Here is a 16,472-nt window from a genome sequence, read left to right as displayed (position 1 = left end):
GACACTAGACACTGAACTACTGACATCATGCACCAACAGTTCTATCACTTGTTTCTCTCACATAATAAGAGGCCTCAAACACCTTTATTTAACTTTCCAATAAATTATAAGTTAAAAAGGAGATAAAAATAACGAATCCCAAACACCACCTAAACATCACCGAATTTTTTCCTACTCGGTCTCGATTAAAAAGTACAACCACATGAATTGTTTTACCATCAATCAAACAGATAAATCACTATGCAATATCCGTTTTCATATCTTGCAATTATTGAATGTAACGACCAATCGCATTAGCTTAATAACACAACCTACAGTACACCAACCCATACAATCAAACGAACCCAGTCTTAAACTTTGGATAGAACATTCATCAAATTCTCTAGAGCTTGAAAAGAAGACCCATTTCCCATCAAAGCCTTTTTGCTCTTCACACTCTTTTCTTTGACCTTTTTCCTCAACTCACCATCACCATCACCATCGTCCATCAACTCCCTCACACCTCTCTCCACCTCATAGGCCAACACCAAATCATTATCATTATCTAACCTTATCTCCACACTTAATTCAAGCTCTTTGACCATCTCAAATGCATTCAAATGTTGCTCTCCATACAAAGGCCACGTGGCAATCGGCACACCATAATATACACTCTCCAAGATCGAGTTCCACCCACAATATGACACGAACCCACCAATTGCTTTGTGGGCCAACACACTCACCTGAGACACCCACCCACACACAAACCCTCGCTCGACCGTCCTATCAATAAACCCATCCGAAAACAAACTCTCTTCAATATTTTCATAATCATTTGGAAGCTCTTGACTCGTCTTAGCCGGTTCACGTAACGACCACAAAAACCGGTACCCGGCTCGCTCCAAATCGGCTGCTATCTCCCTCACCTGCAGGGGCGGATCTACAGTGTTAATGGGTGGTTCCCCGGAACCACCCGAGTTTCGAAATAATAGTGAATTTATATATAGAAAATATTAAAGGAACCACCTTATAAATTAGGAAGGAACCACTTAATTTATAATCAAAGCCTTGGTCCAGCCGGTAAACAGGTGGTTTTGAAACCTGGAGGTCACAGGTTCAATTCTGGTTTCCAGTTTAAATTTTTGGACTTTTTTTTTACTAACTCAAACCTTATAATAATTAGGCTTTTATAATAAAAATACAAAGACACCACAAAACAACAGCGCCTCCCTCCCTGACCCTCTTCAAACCTACTAGCCGTCCCCATTCAGCCGTTCTCCGACCACCGCGGCACCGCCGCCACTTTTCCAGCCGATCAATACACTCATCATGCCTTCTACTCTTCCTCGAAGCTCGATTGCTCGAATCCTCCCACTTTGAAGGTAAGTTTACATTCATTGTTAAATGTTAATTGTTCTTGATTGTTAACTACTTGATTGCTAAGTTATTTATTAAATTTAGTTTTAGTTTGTTAGATTGTTGGTTTTAATTTGTTAGTTTTTGTTAGTTTCTTAGTTTTTAGTTTGTTAACAAGTTTCTTTACCCGCGCACGCAACACGCAGGGGGTCATAGGTGTTAGATAGTGCAATGGTAATCTAGTCATACCATGAGCTCTTTTACCCGTACCACAAGTTGTAGATAACGCAATGGAAGTATTAGAAAAAAAATATACTTATGTTGAAAAGCCTAGTAACATTAGGACCTACAGTTTGGTAGAAGTTGACAATCATCATCAAGCCTTGAACCTGCAACCGCTCTCTTCCCTTACTTTTACAATATCCATATAATACATCATCATCAAAGTTCCAAGTAGTATGTAAACATTATGTTGAGATATTTTAAAAACGTGTCAGATTGAAAAGTTATGTTGATGGAATAGACTAATTCAACAACAAAGTGAGCAATAATGTTATTAATCAAATATATAAATTCAGTGTCATAGTGTATGAAATCATTTCAAATTATCCACGGATTTCAATTAAATTTAGCCCACTAAAAGTATAATGAGATGACATAGATGAACTTTAATGACGGTGTCCCTTTTATTATTTTATCGTATTTTTATTACGTAATGAACTTTGCCCGATCCATCGAACCGACCCGAATCTCAAACCGACCCGGATTTTTTTATACTCGACTCTATTAAATTGAAGAATCTAAAAGTTGTGCACCACCTAAAAAAAATTCCTGGATCCGCCACTGCTCACCTGAACCCGATTCATACTCCCCATGCTACCAAAACACAAAAACACAACCGAACAATCTGGCTGCTGATCCAACCACTGAATAGCCTTTTCATGTCCAGACCGGTTAGGATGCCACCTAACCGGTCCAACATGATCGACCACCGGTCCAACCGGGTAAACCGGTGGCAAACCCATGTATTTAGAACACAAAGACTCAATTGCATATGGTTCAAGCTCTAGGAACGTATTAATGACTATACCCTTGGTCTCTTTATACCTACGCGCATGGTTTACAAACCACGAGTAACCACGTTCGTTTTTGTTGATACAAAACAGTGGAAGTGCGGTTGGCGGTACAGGGTTCATGAAACTCGGTACTGTCAACTCGCTTCCGGAGTCGAAAGACTTGGAGTCATCCAAGGTTGTTAAATGGGGTACAAAGCCAAGATAAGCCGCGGGAGACGAGAAGTAAAGATAACAAGGGATGTCTAGATCATTCGCTACGTCAATCATTGAAGTACAAAACATGTCCACGAACAACCCGGTGATGTTTTTGAGTGCGTGTTGGACTATGGGTTTGTGATTTTGTATGTAGAGTGAAACAAAGCCGATGGTGGAGTTGTATTGAGTTGGGGGTGGTGAGTCAGCAGGTGGGAGGTGGATGAACCGGATGTGGTCAGTGGATGTGTGAGACTGGATATAGTTGTTGATGAGTGGCCACTGAGGCATGGAGATGGTGACGGAGATATGGTGGAGATGGTGGTTGGTTAAGTGGGTTGCGAACTCAACCGCGGGGAGAAGGTTGCCCATGGTGGGTGCGGCGATGATTGCTACCTCTGCTCGTTTCATGTCTTTACAAAACAGTTTTTGCTTAATAAAAAGGAAAGGGATGAGTAGGTTTTTGACTTGAACGTGTATGTTTTATACGGCGGATATTAAGATTTTTGTGGTCACTTTTGGTGTTATGTTGTTCCTAGGGACGGTAATGGGTCGGGTTTGGTACGGGTTTATGTATTCCCAAACCCATACCCGATTATTATAGCTCATACCAAATCCGTCCCAAACCCGTCGGGTTTTATCGGGTAATTACCCGTCGGGTTTTCCCATCGGGTTTCGGGTTTCCTATCGGGTTTTGTCAAAAAAACCCGTAGGGTAAACCCGGCCAAATCTCGTCATAACTAATCAATTTCAAACAATGATTGCCATAAAAAATAAATGTTTCAAATAATTGACATAACCAAGTTTCGACAAATAAGTATTTCTCAAAAGTTTCTTGAAAGGAAAATACAATTCAACAAAATAAAAGTAGCATGCTAGCTACTATAAAAAAATTAAGCTGTAACTTCATTCATCCTTTAGGCTTTATGTGAACTCATGTTTTCATACTCTTTTTCTATAATTAATTAAAATATATATATATATATGCATAAAAAATTATACCCGATTTTTGATAGACACAGAAGATTGGAGGCAGCGTGATTTTTGAGAGACAAATTTAGATAACAGAAACTTAAAAGTCTTCATTTTTTATTAATTTGAAAAGGCATGGTAATTACAAATTACAATATAAGTAATTATGTAACTTATGTATTTATATATAAACATAAATATATATATATTATGTTAGGTATATAATCGGGTAAACAGGTAAATGTTATCGGGTAATCGGGGAATTTTGGAAATCCTAAACCCGCGAAAAATTTTAAAACTAATACCAAACTCGTCCCAAACCCTAATGGGTCGGGTATTACCCGTCCCAGTTATGTCGGGTTTCGGGTTTTCCTATCGGGTTTGGGTTACACTGTCATCCCTAGTTGTTCCAAACCTCGAAGTGTGAAATGTAAACTATCTATTAATTTATAAAAAAAAACACTTTTCAAAAAGATTAAAACAAGTATAGAAAAATACATTTTTTTTAAAACACAAAAAACAACGTTTTTCAAATAATAAAAAATGGTTTTCTAAATAAGAAAAAATATGTTTTTATTAAAGGCTTTCAAATATACATAAAAAGATAAATAAAAAAATTGTTAAATAAAAATAGAAAAAAAAATGTTTTTCTAAAAATAATAATGTAAATAAAAGATAATTAAATGATAAAAAAAAACAACAAAGATGTCTAAATCGTATTCATGTAAAATTTGAGGGAGGGTGTATGTTTTGTAAAAATAGATGAGAGGGGATACATTTAGTAGCACCCAAAGAAAAACATGTTTTTGTCTTCGATGAAGTCAGGTTGTTCACAAGCTTCGCCCTAGGCCTGTAAACGAAGCGAACGTTCGGTGAACTGTTCGTGAAATGTTCGGTAGGAAGTTCGTTTATGTTCGTTTATTTAATAAACGAACGAACATGAACAAAAAGTTTGTGTTCGTTTAATTGACGAACGAACACGAACACATGTACCGTTCGTTCATTTATATTCATGAACATTCGTTCATGTTCATTTATTTATGTTCGTTTATTTATGTTCGTTTGTGTCTGTTTATCTATGTTTGTTTATGTATTAATAAAAAATAATTAAATATTATTTAGATGAGTCATTTACTTAAAGTTTTATATTTGTTAATCTGTGTTCATTTAAGTGTTTTTATTTATGTTCGTTTATGTTTGTTTGTGTTCATATATGTTTTATATCTTTGTTCAGTTATATTCGTTTAGATTTTAAACAAACAAACCTAAACGAACATAAATGTCCATTTTTGAAATAAACAAACATGAACATAAATATTTGTTCGATTAAGTGTTCGTGTTTGTTTAAACTTAAATGAACGAACATGAATACGAACATGCCCTTGTTCGTGTTCGTTCAATTCGTTTACATGCTTTCATTATTCACATTGATAAATACATCGGTCTTAATCTCTGGGCTCTGCCGATTTATTTGTGTTCATTTGTGTTCGTGAACCGTTCGTGAACACATTAATTTCCTTAACGAACGAACACGAACATAAAATCTCGTTCAGTAAGTGTTCGTGAACCGTTCGTGAACACATTATTTCCTTAACGAACGAACACGAATAAGGCCTTGTTCGTGTTCGTTCGGTTCGCCCTACATCGCCCCGTATTCCCTAACCCAGAGGGGACAATTAATTTGCATCAAATCTTAGTTGGCAACCTCGGGTTGCCTAAATGGAAAAACATTTATTAGTTGTTATGTGGAATGAGTTGTTTTTAATTTTTTATCACTTGAGGTAATTAATTTTTGCAACAAATCTTAGTTGGCAAACGTAACAATTAATTGTTTTTATCACTTGAAATTTCTTATTATTATTTTATTTATCGAATTATCAGTTATTATTACTTTTGCTATAAACCAAAAGAGAATAAAGTAAAGAAAAACAGTTCATTCATGTGTAAAAATACAAATGAACATATACGTGTATATATACTAGGTGATGGATGTAAAATGGTAATGCTATAATGAGGACGTAATGATGGTGCATAATGCTTGTATTTACAATCATTTATAACACTCCATCTTAGAAATATTACCATTCAGTATACAAAATAAGGATAATGTTACGCTTGTACTTCAGGACCAAAACAATAAACCGATAGTACTGGTTCAATTATGTTGCATCATTGAAAACTTTAGAGTAAAGTGCCAAAATCATACTTAAAGTTTAGTTAATTATGTGAGGTTTCTCACTTCTTGTCAATCACGTCCAAATCGCTAACTCTATTATAGTTCTAACGTCAAGCTAGGGGTATACTTGTCTTTTTCAATGTATATATTCATTATTTTTTTCATTTTTTTAATCTGGTCTGTATACCCAACCCAAAACTTCTTAATACACTTGTGAGTTGTGAACGAGACCTTCCTCATTTATTTCTCCACCATCACAAACTCACACTACCATACTCACTTGATGCGTTCACACTACAAAAAAAAAATGTTATATAGTGACATACAAAAAGTGCTACTAAAAAGCAAAAAAATGTCACTAAAGACCCCTTTTAAGAATATGCGACACAAAAAAGTGCCACTAGAAATTGTGACACTAAAGCCTTTTAGTGGCATCTTTTGATCTGCCGCACAATGTTTTTGTTCTTTTAGTGGGGCACTTTTTTATATTGCCACAATATAAATAAATACTTTTATGGCACAATTTTGTTGCCATAAGAGGCAATCCTGTTTAGATATCCATACCACTTTTAGAAGCACTTTTTTTTGTCACAATTAAAAAAAAAGACTATTGTAACAGAAACTTTGTAACAATAAAATCTATACTATTTAAATATATATACTATTTTTTGTAACACATAACTTTTCCACACAAATCACATGTATTACAATATATAATATAAAATAAAAAATCACCAAAATTGTAATCATAATATAATAACATGAATAGTAAGTTCAATTCGAAACATATTACAAATGTTAGAAAAAATTGTGTAATAAGTAACATATTTCAAATTCCAAATGTTTACACGAGAAATCTAAACGTTCTTTTGAGCGAGATATTCGCTTTCATAAAACTTAGCTCCAAAGATACTCATGATATTTAACCTGCTATCATCAACCATATAAATTAACATTAGTGTTGTTTCAAAAAAATATATAATAGTTTCTTTTTCATATGAAAGTCATAGGTCTTTACTCAAAAGAAAAACACGTGTAAGAAAATGAAGAAAATGAAAGTCATAGCTCTTTAGACAAGCAAAACATCATCTAATATGTGGCTATTTATATTTGGTTGAGTACCTAACAATTAGAGTAAACCAACATGTTACCTTAGCGCAAGGAAATGAATGCACAATTAAAGGGCTTCAACAATCATGAATATTAGCTTCTCCTCCTGCCGTCATCAACAGAGGTTTCACTTTAACTGTTAAATAATTTGCACACGGTGACAAAAATGTTATATTAATTACACTTTACTCACATAAATATCCAAAAATAAAAACTTAAATCCTACAACTGAATTCTCCTAGTTGTGAAATAAAAGCCCACATCAAAAAACAAATCGTAGTTCCTGATCTCCATTTGCATATAACATTACAAAAGCTTAAAATTTTACAAGGTCGAAGTCATTTACAACAATTAAGTGACAGAAAATGAGGAAAAAAACATCAGACTTCAAAATCCACAAAGATTCGTATTCTATCATGTCTCTAATAGCATGCATTACCTTAAGTACGTTTCAATCATCATGTCGTGTGATCACAGCATGAACACAAAAAAAAAACAATAATAATAATAATAATGATACCAAAATATTTGATAATATGCAGGTCAATGTATTGGCCTATTCAACAAATTTTAATTTCATTTGAGCTATATTGTTAGACAATCAAATCTAATTATACTAAAAAAACAGTATGTAGATGTTTTCACCATAGCATTGCTTATCATCGGCCTTCACAATTGAGCATCCATAAGAAAGCCTAGTTATATAATTCTAAAATATAGTCCTCTTGGCAGAGAAATCACAGTTTGCCATTAATCAGTGCATAAAATATGTATTAATTTCGTTGAGGCATTCCATCGAGCAATTTGTGTTCATCTTCAACCTTCCAGCTTTAAACTACACAACAAGAATTATAAACGCAAACCCCAATGTATTTAGAAAAGCCTACATATAAACAAGTTTACATAAATTTAGATTTTGTAAAAAATAAACTAATAGATTGATTGAATATGGAAAAACAAAAACAAAGAACCCTAACAAATCGGAGATTCATAAAAACATATTGATTCATATCGCAACAAATGCAAACAAGGGCTTTGATTAGGGTTGAGTCGAATGGTGAGGAACAGTTGTGGTCAAACGGTGGTGATGGTGTCGGTTTGAATAATTGTAGACTACTGCTCCGATTGTGGATGCAGATGAGGGTTGTGCTCTAATTACGGCTGTGGGGTCCCTCAACAGCGTTTTAGAGGCAAGAAACAAGAGTTTTTTTTACCAAAATATGATGGTGAGGAATAGTATTTACGGGGGATTTTAAAACTATTTACCAAAATAAGTATTTATTTTTCTTTTTAATGTTTTTAACATATTTTTACATTTTCTTCTTATTAATTTTTTTACATCATCTTTTACCAAAACGATGGAAGAGAAAAAAATTAAGAAATAAGGGGTTTATTAGAATGAAGGATGATTCCGGCCATTATGGTTAGGTTGGGGAAAGATGAAGACAATCCATTGTTGTCGGTTACCCACTTTAATTTTTCGGTGACATCGTCATTGTAGGGGTATGGTACTAAAACCCGGTTCTACGACCCTAAATCTATTATGTTTGGTTTATTTTATTACATGGACTAATACAATGATATTGGGCTGAGGGGGTTTTATGGAGGTAACCCTAACTGGGCTAGGCCCATTAGGGTATCATGATGGTGGCCATGAGACTCTCTATATAAGGAGGTCTCCACCTCCTTATTAGAGGTCATGCTCAATAAGTACTAAAACCCGGTTCTACGACCCTAAATCTATTATGTTTGGCTTATTTTATTACATGGACTAATACAATGTTATTGGGCTGAGGGGGTTTTGTGGAGGTAACCCTAACTGGGCTAGGCCCATTAGGGTATCATGATGGTGGCCATGAGACTCTCTATATAAGGTCTCCACCTCCTTATTAGAGGTCATGCTCAATAAGAGCCACCACCACTTTTTGTGTCTGTGAACAAGAAATCCTCAGGATATCTTAGCAGTCACCTCAACACCCTCAAAAAGCCATCGCAGGTCTCAAAATCGGAGGTCTCAACATCGCAGGTCATCGGCGCAGCCGGAGAAGAAGATCAAGACGTGGTTCGTTCATCTCGAAAATCCGTGGAAACATCGTCATGGATCAGGTCAGATTCATTTCGTGCTTCGACAGTCATCCATCCATCAACACTCATTCAGCCGCATCATCCTTATCTTCCATCATTTTACATCCTTTGGAAACTAGCACAAAAGCCACACACGAAATTTTGTAGATATTCCAGCGATCGTTTATGGCCGGAACCCAAGCCACGTTTTTCCGGCCACTTAATCTCCGGCAACCAACATCATCCTTTGAATTAATCCCCCCAACACCACCTTGCAACCTTGCCTTCCAGGTTACCACCGTCGCACCCAAGGTGTCCGAATCACTCCCTCCCCGTGCCGGAAAACGACTTCATCGCCGGACAAACCTGCAACTTTAGGCCAAAATAATATACCTCTCTCTCTCTCTCTCTCGCTCCACTCAAAACCAAAGTCGACAAGAAATTTGTGTTTTTGTAGCTGCGGTTGTGCAGACTTTGTGCTACTGTGCAAATTAAAATCGACGGCAAAGGCAAATTGTATTGGGGTGTTGGACATACCGAATCTGTCGGAATTCACGAATTGTGTGATTCAGATGGTGGTGCAGAATCTGTTGTGTGTGGTTCAGATGTTGCCAGATGGTTCATGAGGATTTTCCACCCATTTCAGGGTTGTCGGATTAATAGTTGATTATCGGAAAACTTAAAAAATTAATCGTTTACGTGATTGTGAAGGGGGTTGGGTGGGGTGTGAGTGTGACTATGTGTTGAGTAACGAAAAGAAAAGGTAAAAAGACGTTAAAAAAGTTAAAAAGAAAAACAAAAAACCTATTTTGATAAATATTTCTAAAATCTTCCATTTTGGTAAATACTTTTCTCCACCACTCTATTTTGGTAAAAAAACTCCAAGAAACAAATGTCGAAACACAAAAAAGTTTAAATATACTAGGAGGGAAATTTTGTTTTAAAAAAACAAAAATGGTTAAAAGTTAAAATAAATTAAAATAATTCATAAAGAAATAAAACTAATATTCGAATTTTTTTTAACTAAAACTGAAACTTGGATCGAGAATTTGGATTCATTCTATTTTTTATTACATTTTAGTATTTTTTTTTAAATAATAGTCACTTCGTGTTTGATGATGTGGTACTCCGCGACAGTTTGTATAATTGCCAAAGCCTACTTCGATTAGACTAACTTTAAAAATAGTAAAATGCGGGTCAAAAGATAAAGTAAATGGGAGTATATATTTTTCAAAAGGTATCAACAACAAAAGAAGAAAAATAAAAATGGTCGCAACATGTACTCTATGATCAATATTGATAAATTATAGTCCACAGTGATGGGGTATAAGCAATTATGGTTTGTTATTGACCAACATGGTCAATTTTATTCAATGATGACTAATTGAAGGAGATTAGGCCAGTTAGTATTAATATGGGTCCACTTGGATAAGTATTGATTAAGGGAAAATTTCTAAAGAACTTATGAATTACTCGTGGACGTTGATTACGAGACATAAACTTATTTAGTCGTGACGGGTAAATGATTAGTAAACTGCTCGTTATGGTTCATTTAAAGACACGTATCAAGTTTTAATTGATTATACAAACTACTCGTTACGACTAGATTATAATATCTATTCTGGGAATTTCTTGCAAATGGCATTTAAAGCCTGAAAAACGTTTTTATAAACGCTTATTTTGAGAATTTTTCCATTAATTAATTAGGGAGAAAAAGAGCCAATATTAGACAATCATGATCAATGTTAGTAAAATAAGTGATATGAATTAAGTATTTGAAGTTTGAATATTTTTAGTTTACTTTTTATTTAATAATTATCCTTTTTAATTTTAGTTTAAGTTTATCTTTTTTTTTAATGTTTATCTTTATCTAGTTTGTTAGGTTTGAACTCTTTATAAACTATGTTTCGTATGGAATGATAGTTTAGTTTTGATTATTGAATATAAAGTTATGAAACTTGGTTTCTTGAACCCTTGGTTCGATTATAGTCATTGATTACCATCTACGTTCTTGAGCCATTTGATTATCACCGTGGAATCGATTATAGTTGAAATTGATGCAGTTTCGACTAGCAATCAAATGGCTCAAGAACACAACGATTACATTCAAAGGATTCGAACCGAATGATTCGGTTAACAAGCTTAAATCTTACAAATTCTTTATTAAAAAACAATCAACTAACTAAATAAAAGACCTAACAATCTTATTAATAAATTGAAATAAACATTTGGGCCGGGCCGGGCCGGGCCAACTTAATGGACCAGATGCTTCTGGATCATACTCCCACTCTTGAAAAAAAGTCATCCTCGAGTTTTGTCTCCAAAACAAAGCCACCTGGATCAAATAGAACATCAACACGCTCCTTATTTACTATCATCACAACCCGCGTAACTAGTTCAACTTCACACTTTGTCTCGTCCCGTTTTTTGCATTTACCACCCGAGTCGAATGGGACGCTGATCCGTTTCTGGTTAACTATCAATTTGACCCGCTTAAATAGTTCAGCTTCGACTTTAAATACTCATGGAAAGTCAGTACCACGATTTATATCAGAATCCGAAACGGGCTTAATGGAAAACCCATATTCACTAATAAGAGGTTCATCCATAAGACCATCTCCAATAGGAGATTCATATGTGTTTTTAGAAGTGAGAGATGCTTATGTGGAAGAGAGAGATGATTATGTGGAGGAGAGAATGTGAGGTGAGATTCTTGTGAATCTCTAAGAATGTGTTTGTTAGTAGAGATTGAGGAGATATGAGAGAGAAGAGAAGAGAAAGTTGATAGTTTGGTGGGCCAAGTTCCTTGTAATCACCTAAAAACACAATCTAAGAATCTATCTATTGGTGATGCTCTAAGACCATCCGTAGTCTAGTGTTTTGGGGCCAAGTTATAGCCCATAACACCGGGGAACACCGCCCCCCTCGGCGTTGTGTTTTTTTTTCAAGTTATACACAAAATGCGATTTATGGCACAAAAATCAAAAAAAGAGCCGTTACTTTAACGTTAATATTACCGTTGAGGGGAGCCAAAATAAAAAAAATATTTATTAACTAAATTTATCCTATAAAAACAAACCTAAACCTCATTTTTTTACACATTCATTCTACCACTTCTCTACCAAATATATTTTACACAATTATTTCTACTACAATTCTACCAAAATGTTTCCGTTTAACAACAACCAAAATATTCTCGGTTTCGGTCAGTTTGCCCGTCAAGGCAACCCAAGCAACCAAAATCCACAACCGAACCCATCTACCACCTCTATGCCAACCGTCCCCGTCCCTCAATCCCCGTATGCGTTCGATTCGCAAATGACCGCGTACATGGCATATCTAGATTCCGGAGCCCCTATACCAAATCTGGCGCCCGGTTTCCAAAACCCAACCACAAACATTTTTGCGGATTCGGGTTCCCAACCCGACGACGAGTTCGTGCCGGAGACACAAACAAACCCGGAGTCACAACCCGTCCCGGAGACCGTCGACGGTTCGAGCCAATGCGGACGTCCGAGAAAACACGAAAAGAAGCCCGCCGGCGAAGCTCGGGCTAAAAAGAACACCATATCGTGGAGTATCGACGAGTGCGTACTATGTCCTCGTGCTTGGTGTGATATATCGGAAGATCACCTGTGCGGTAAGTTTTTAAAAAATAAATATATATTTTTAAATTTCTTAGAACAACATTGAACTTGTAATGTTTTTATTTTTTTAGCGAACTATAAAAAAACGGGGCTATTTTGGCACAAAATTAAATAGTTGTTCAAAGAATTTGGCGGGGACTCGTGTCGAGAAAAAGATTCCTTATTGTCGAAATGGAACGACATAAACACCAAATGCATGAGTTTTCATACGGTTTTCTCTCAGATGAATCGAACGAGGAGTAGAGGTGTCTCGGACGCGGAAGTCATGGAAAACGCGTTGACAGAGTATCAACATAAGGTCAAGGGGAGCTTCAGTTACTTTGACATTTGGAAAGAATACTTTAGGTTTCACCCAAAATGGGGCCCGGTTATGGAGGCCAACGCCGGGGGCGGTCCATGTAAAAAGTCTAAAACATCGTCTTCGGTTGATCCAGACACGCCCCGTTCCGACGCTCGAAACTTCAACCTAAGCGATAATGAAGCCGGGAATTCTTATGCGGATATTGCCGAGATGCCTCGGCCGGGGGATAGAAGAAGAAGGGAAAGGGGCCACATCGTCGTCGGCAACGGGTTCGAATGCCGAAATGGAAAGTCATTTTAAGGAAATGAACATTCGACTCAAAAGTATACAAGAACTTAGAGCCCAACGTCTTCAAGTAAATTTGGACGCCGTCAAAGCACTTAAAATGAATGAATTGGACAACGACATCGAGGTCCTAACAAAAGAGTTCTCCGAAGACAACCCGGGAGTCCAATCCCTAAAGGCAATCCGGCAAAAGAAATTTTTTGAAAAATACAACATGTAGTAGTCTTATTATTATTTATGTTTTTTTTAATTTAATGTATTTTTTATTTTAATTTAGTTTTTATTTGTGATTTTAATGTGTTTTTTTAATTTTTATGTAGTTTTTTTTATTTTATATTTAACTATTTAAATGAATTATTTTTTAAAAAAATAAATAAAATTAATAGTGACTGGGCGCCACGTGGCGCATAATGCCTGGGGCACGGACTTTATGACTACACCATGTTTTTGTAAAAAGCCATAACTCTGACAGGCCGTCACTTGGCGTATAATTTATGGGGCATGGGCTTTATAACTACTCATGGTCTAAGAATTAACGGGAGGTATTGTTGGAAAATACCTACACCCACGTGGACTTGACTTATATTTTCATACAAGGCTTTAGAGTTTTTCATAACCTTACGTGGCCCATGTATACTTTCCACATGTATGCAAACATTCTTATTAGCAAAGATATCCTTACTAGAATACAAGATATGTTCCTTCATTTCAATATTGTTTCCATATTGAAATTCCATATTTACCGGTCGAGTAGTCAAGGCTCCATCCTTTTGAATTGGCAATTCCTTAATAAATTCAGAAGGTTTTGGTTCAAAAGTCAAACCATTATCTTCAAGTTTAATTTTCAAATCCGGAGATCCCGAACATGACCATTCAACTTGCATGTTTTCCACGATCCATGGTTGAATTGTTGATGACTCTATAATGGGTTCCTCTCCTCTAGCCACTGAACCACTACTAGAGACCACCATACCACCACCAAGAACTCCACTTAGGACTTGTTCCACAAATAAACACTCGTCTTCATTGTAATCAGCCTCTTCTACATCGATACTGCATGCGTCATCAAACCTCGGTCCGTCATCAAACCTCGCTCCGCACTCTGATATACACTCTGGATAGATTGGTTCGTAGAACCAAGATGGGTGATGTTAAAATGGATGCTCCTCTCCATCGTCACCTTTGTCCCTGACGACGGTGCTCGACTCGGTTTCTGTCTTGCGCATCTATACTTTCAACTCAAGATCCTGGATCCTCTGTCGGAGCCGCATGATCTCTTGTTGTATTTCAAGACCTCGGACTCGTTTTCGTAGTTGTTTGATCATCTTATGATCCCGTGGGTCAGAATAGACTTCATCGTTGCCTCAGTCGGCGACTCTGATATTCTCCACGAGCACGTGAATCAACAATTTTCTTGTCGATGCCTCGGTCGGCGACTCTTCGAACAAGAAAACACTCGCCTTCTTGTAGAGCCATTTGAACAACCATGAGCTCTTATACCAACTGATGCAGTTTCGACTAGCAATCAAATGGCTCAAGAACACAACGATTTCATTCAAACGATTCGAAGCATATGATTCGGTTAACAAGCTTAAAGCTTACAAATTCTTTATTCAAAAACAATCAACTAATTAAAAAAAGACCTAACAATCTTATTTATAATTAAAAATAAACATTTAGGCCGGGCCAGGTCGACTTAATGGACCGTCTTGCATCAATAAGGTTAGTGGTGATCAATTAGGGGCGATTGGGCTGGTTAGTGTTAATATTGATCAATTAGACATCACGATCGATATTAGGTCTTTATGATTAATGATAGTTATGAGAATATTAATGGTACTCAATTATAAACAAGTTGTACAAATATTGCCCAATTATGACTAACTAAGGTTCATACTAGGCAATTATGGCCAATGATGGTTAAAGGGAGGCAATATTGGTCAAACAATGGTTAACATTAGGTACCATGGTAATCCATATATTCATGTACTCGTTGTGACCTATAAAACACATTGCGACACTTGTAAGGTAAAACAATAATAAATTCAAACACAGTCATCGTATGACAAACTTGATCCATAATACTATGATTAATGGTCAAACAAAGTCCATGTAAGTCAATTATAAACCATACTTGAGATGAGAGGGTTATGCATGATTTTGGTAGACCTGCAACTATCAAAGAGCATGGTTGATGACAGAAATTTGTGGAGACGTAGTATAAAGATTAAGGACTTTTAGAAGTAATGTATAGTTTTTTGTTAGAAGCGTATCTTCGGGGGCTTTTATTCTAGGAGCAATGTATAATTAGTGTAAAATGCTATATTATTATAATATATTATTTTTTTAAACTAGTATTATGACCAATAGTATTGTTAGTATCTATTAATTATTTGTTTATTTATCTATCTATCATTTTCTCACCTTTTAGAGGTCTGGTGTTGAGTGTTGACATTTGGTGATTCTTTTATACAATGTCATATATATAGTTCTTGATCTATTGTTTTCTCTGGAAACAATCTCTACATTCTTTGGGATAGATGTATGACTTATCTACATCCCACCCTCCCATACCCTACTAATAACATTGTTATCGACGAGATTTTTTACTGATTTTGATTGATTGATATAGTTGGTTGATATATCATAGTTAAATGTGGTAAATCATAACAATTAATTAAATGCATAACCAAAATGTGTATTATTTATAATAAATCTTGTCTTTATTATATGTAACAATTCTCATTTATATGTTTATAATATTATAAACAAGAATTTATTTTAAACAAGTTTTCTCATTATGTTTACATCTTATAACTTCATATATGTGACATATTTTGATAATTAGATTACCAAAAACTAAATAAGTTTTTATAATTATATATATTACATTTATAAACTTTCTTTTGCTTTTATAGTTGTCCTACAAGCATTATACTTTCTAAGTTGCTACGGATAAACATTAACACCAGCCACGTATAATCACCATCCTAACACCAGCCACGTATAATCACCGCTTTCTTCTTTGTCCATTATTATACAGATCGATGTTCCTCCTCCCAATTTCGTAGCTTTCCACCACCCCACGTTGCTTACATCATGTTGCATATCTGTTTTGTTGACACCTGGCCTCCCTTTGTTTCCACCCATACTCTCCTATACACGTTACTTTCCCTCTCTGTACTCCAGGTTGACTTCCTTCCACCATCTCTCTCCTTGACAATGGTAGAATCTGCATGTTTCTTTCCTCCACCGACGACCGTTTTCGTCGCGTGCTGTTGCATCGAAACCCTAGGTGGAGGTGATGTGATGGT

General features: G+C 35.8%; 1 protein-coding gene across 1 annotated transcript; it reads right to left on the bottom strand.

The window, feature by feature from the left end:
• Nucleotides 1–251: 251 nt before the first annotated feature.
• LOC143573611 (UDP-glycosyltransferase 43-like) lies at nt 252–3,051 on the bottom strand. Its single transcript, XM_077058443.1, has 2 exons — nt 2,187–3,051; nt 252–905 (listed from the first exon to the last, which is right to left on the bottom strand). The coding sequence occupies exons 1-2, from the start codon at nt 3,012–3,014 to the stop codon at nt 351–353; spliced, it is 1,383 nt and encodes a 460-aa protein (XP_076914558.1). The 5' UTR covers nt 3,015–3,051; the 3' UTR covers nt 252–350.
• Nucleotides 3,052–16,472: the final 13,421 nt, after the last annotated feature.

The sequence above is a fragment of the Bidens hawaiensis genome, unplaced genomic scaffold (assembly GCF_021521415.1).
Source record: "Bidens hawaiensis isolate Kalapana, Puna unplaced genomic scaffold, B.hawaiensis_p1.1 tig00026597_1, whole genome shotgun sequence".
Taxonomy (NCBI): Eukaryota; Viridiplantae; Streptophyta; class Magnoliopsida; order Asterales; family Asteraceae; genus Bidens; species Bidens hawaiensis.
This window is presented reverse-complemented; position numbering and strand designations above follow the sequence as displayed.

Excerpts from the sequence above, each read along its gene's own strand:
- LOC143573611 (XM_077058443.1), bottom strand. The coding sequence starts at position 3,014 with ATGAAACGAGCAGAGGTAGCAATCATCGCCGCACCCACCATGGGCAAC. Across the intron at positions 906-2,186 it reads GGAGTATGAATCGGGTTCAG|GTGAGGGAGATAGCAGCCGA; the intron begins GTGAGCAGTGGC and ends CCGCCCCTGCAG.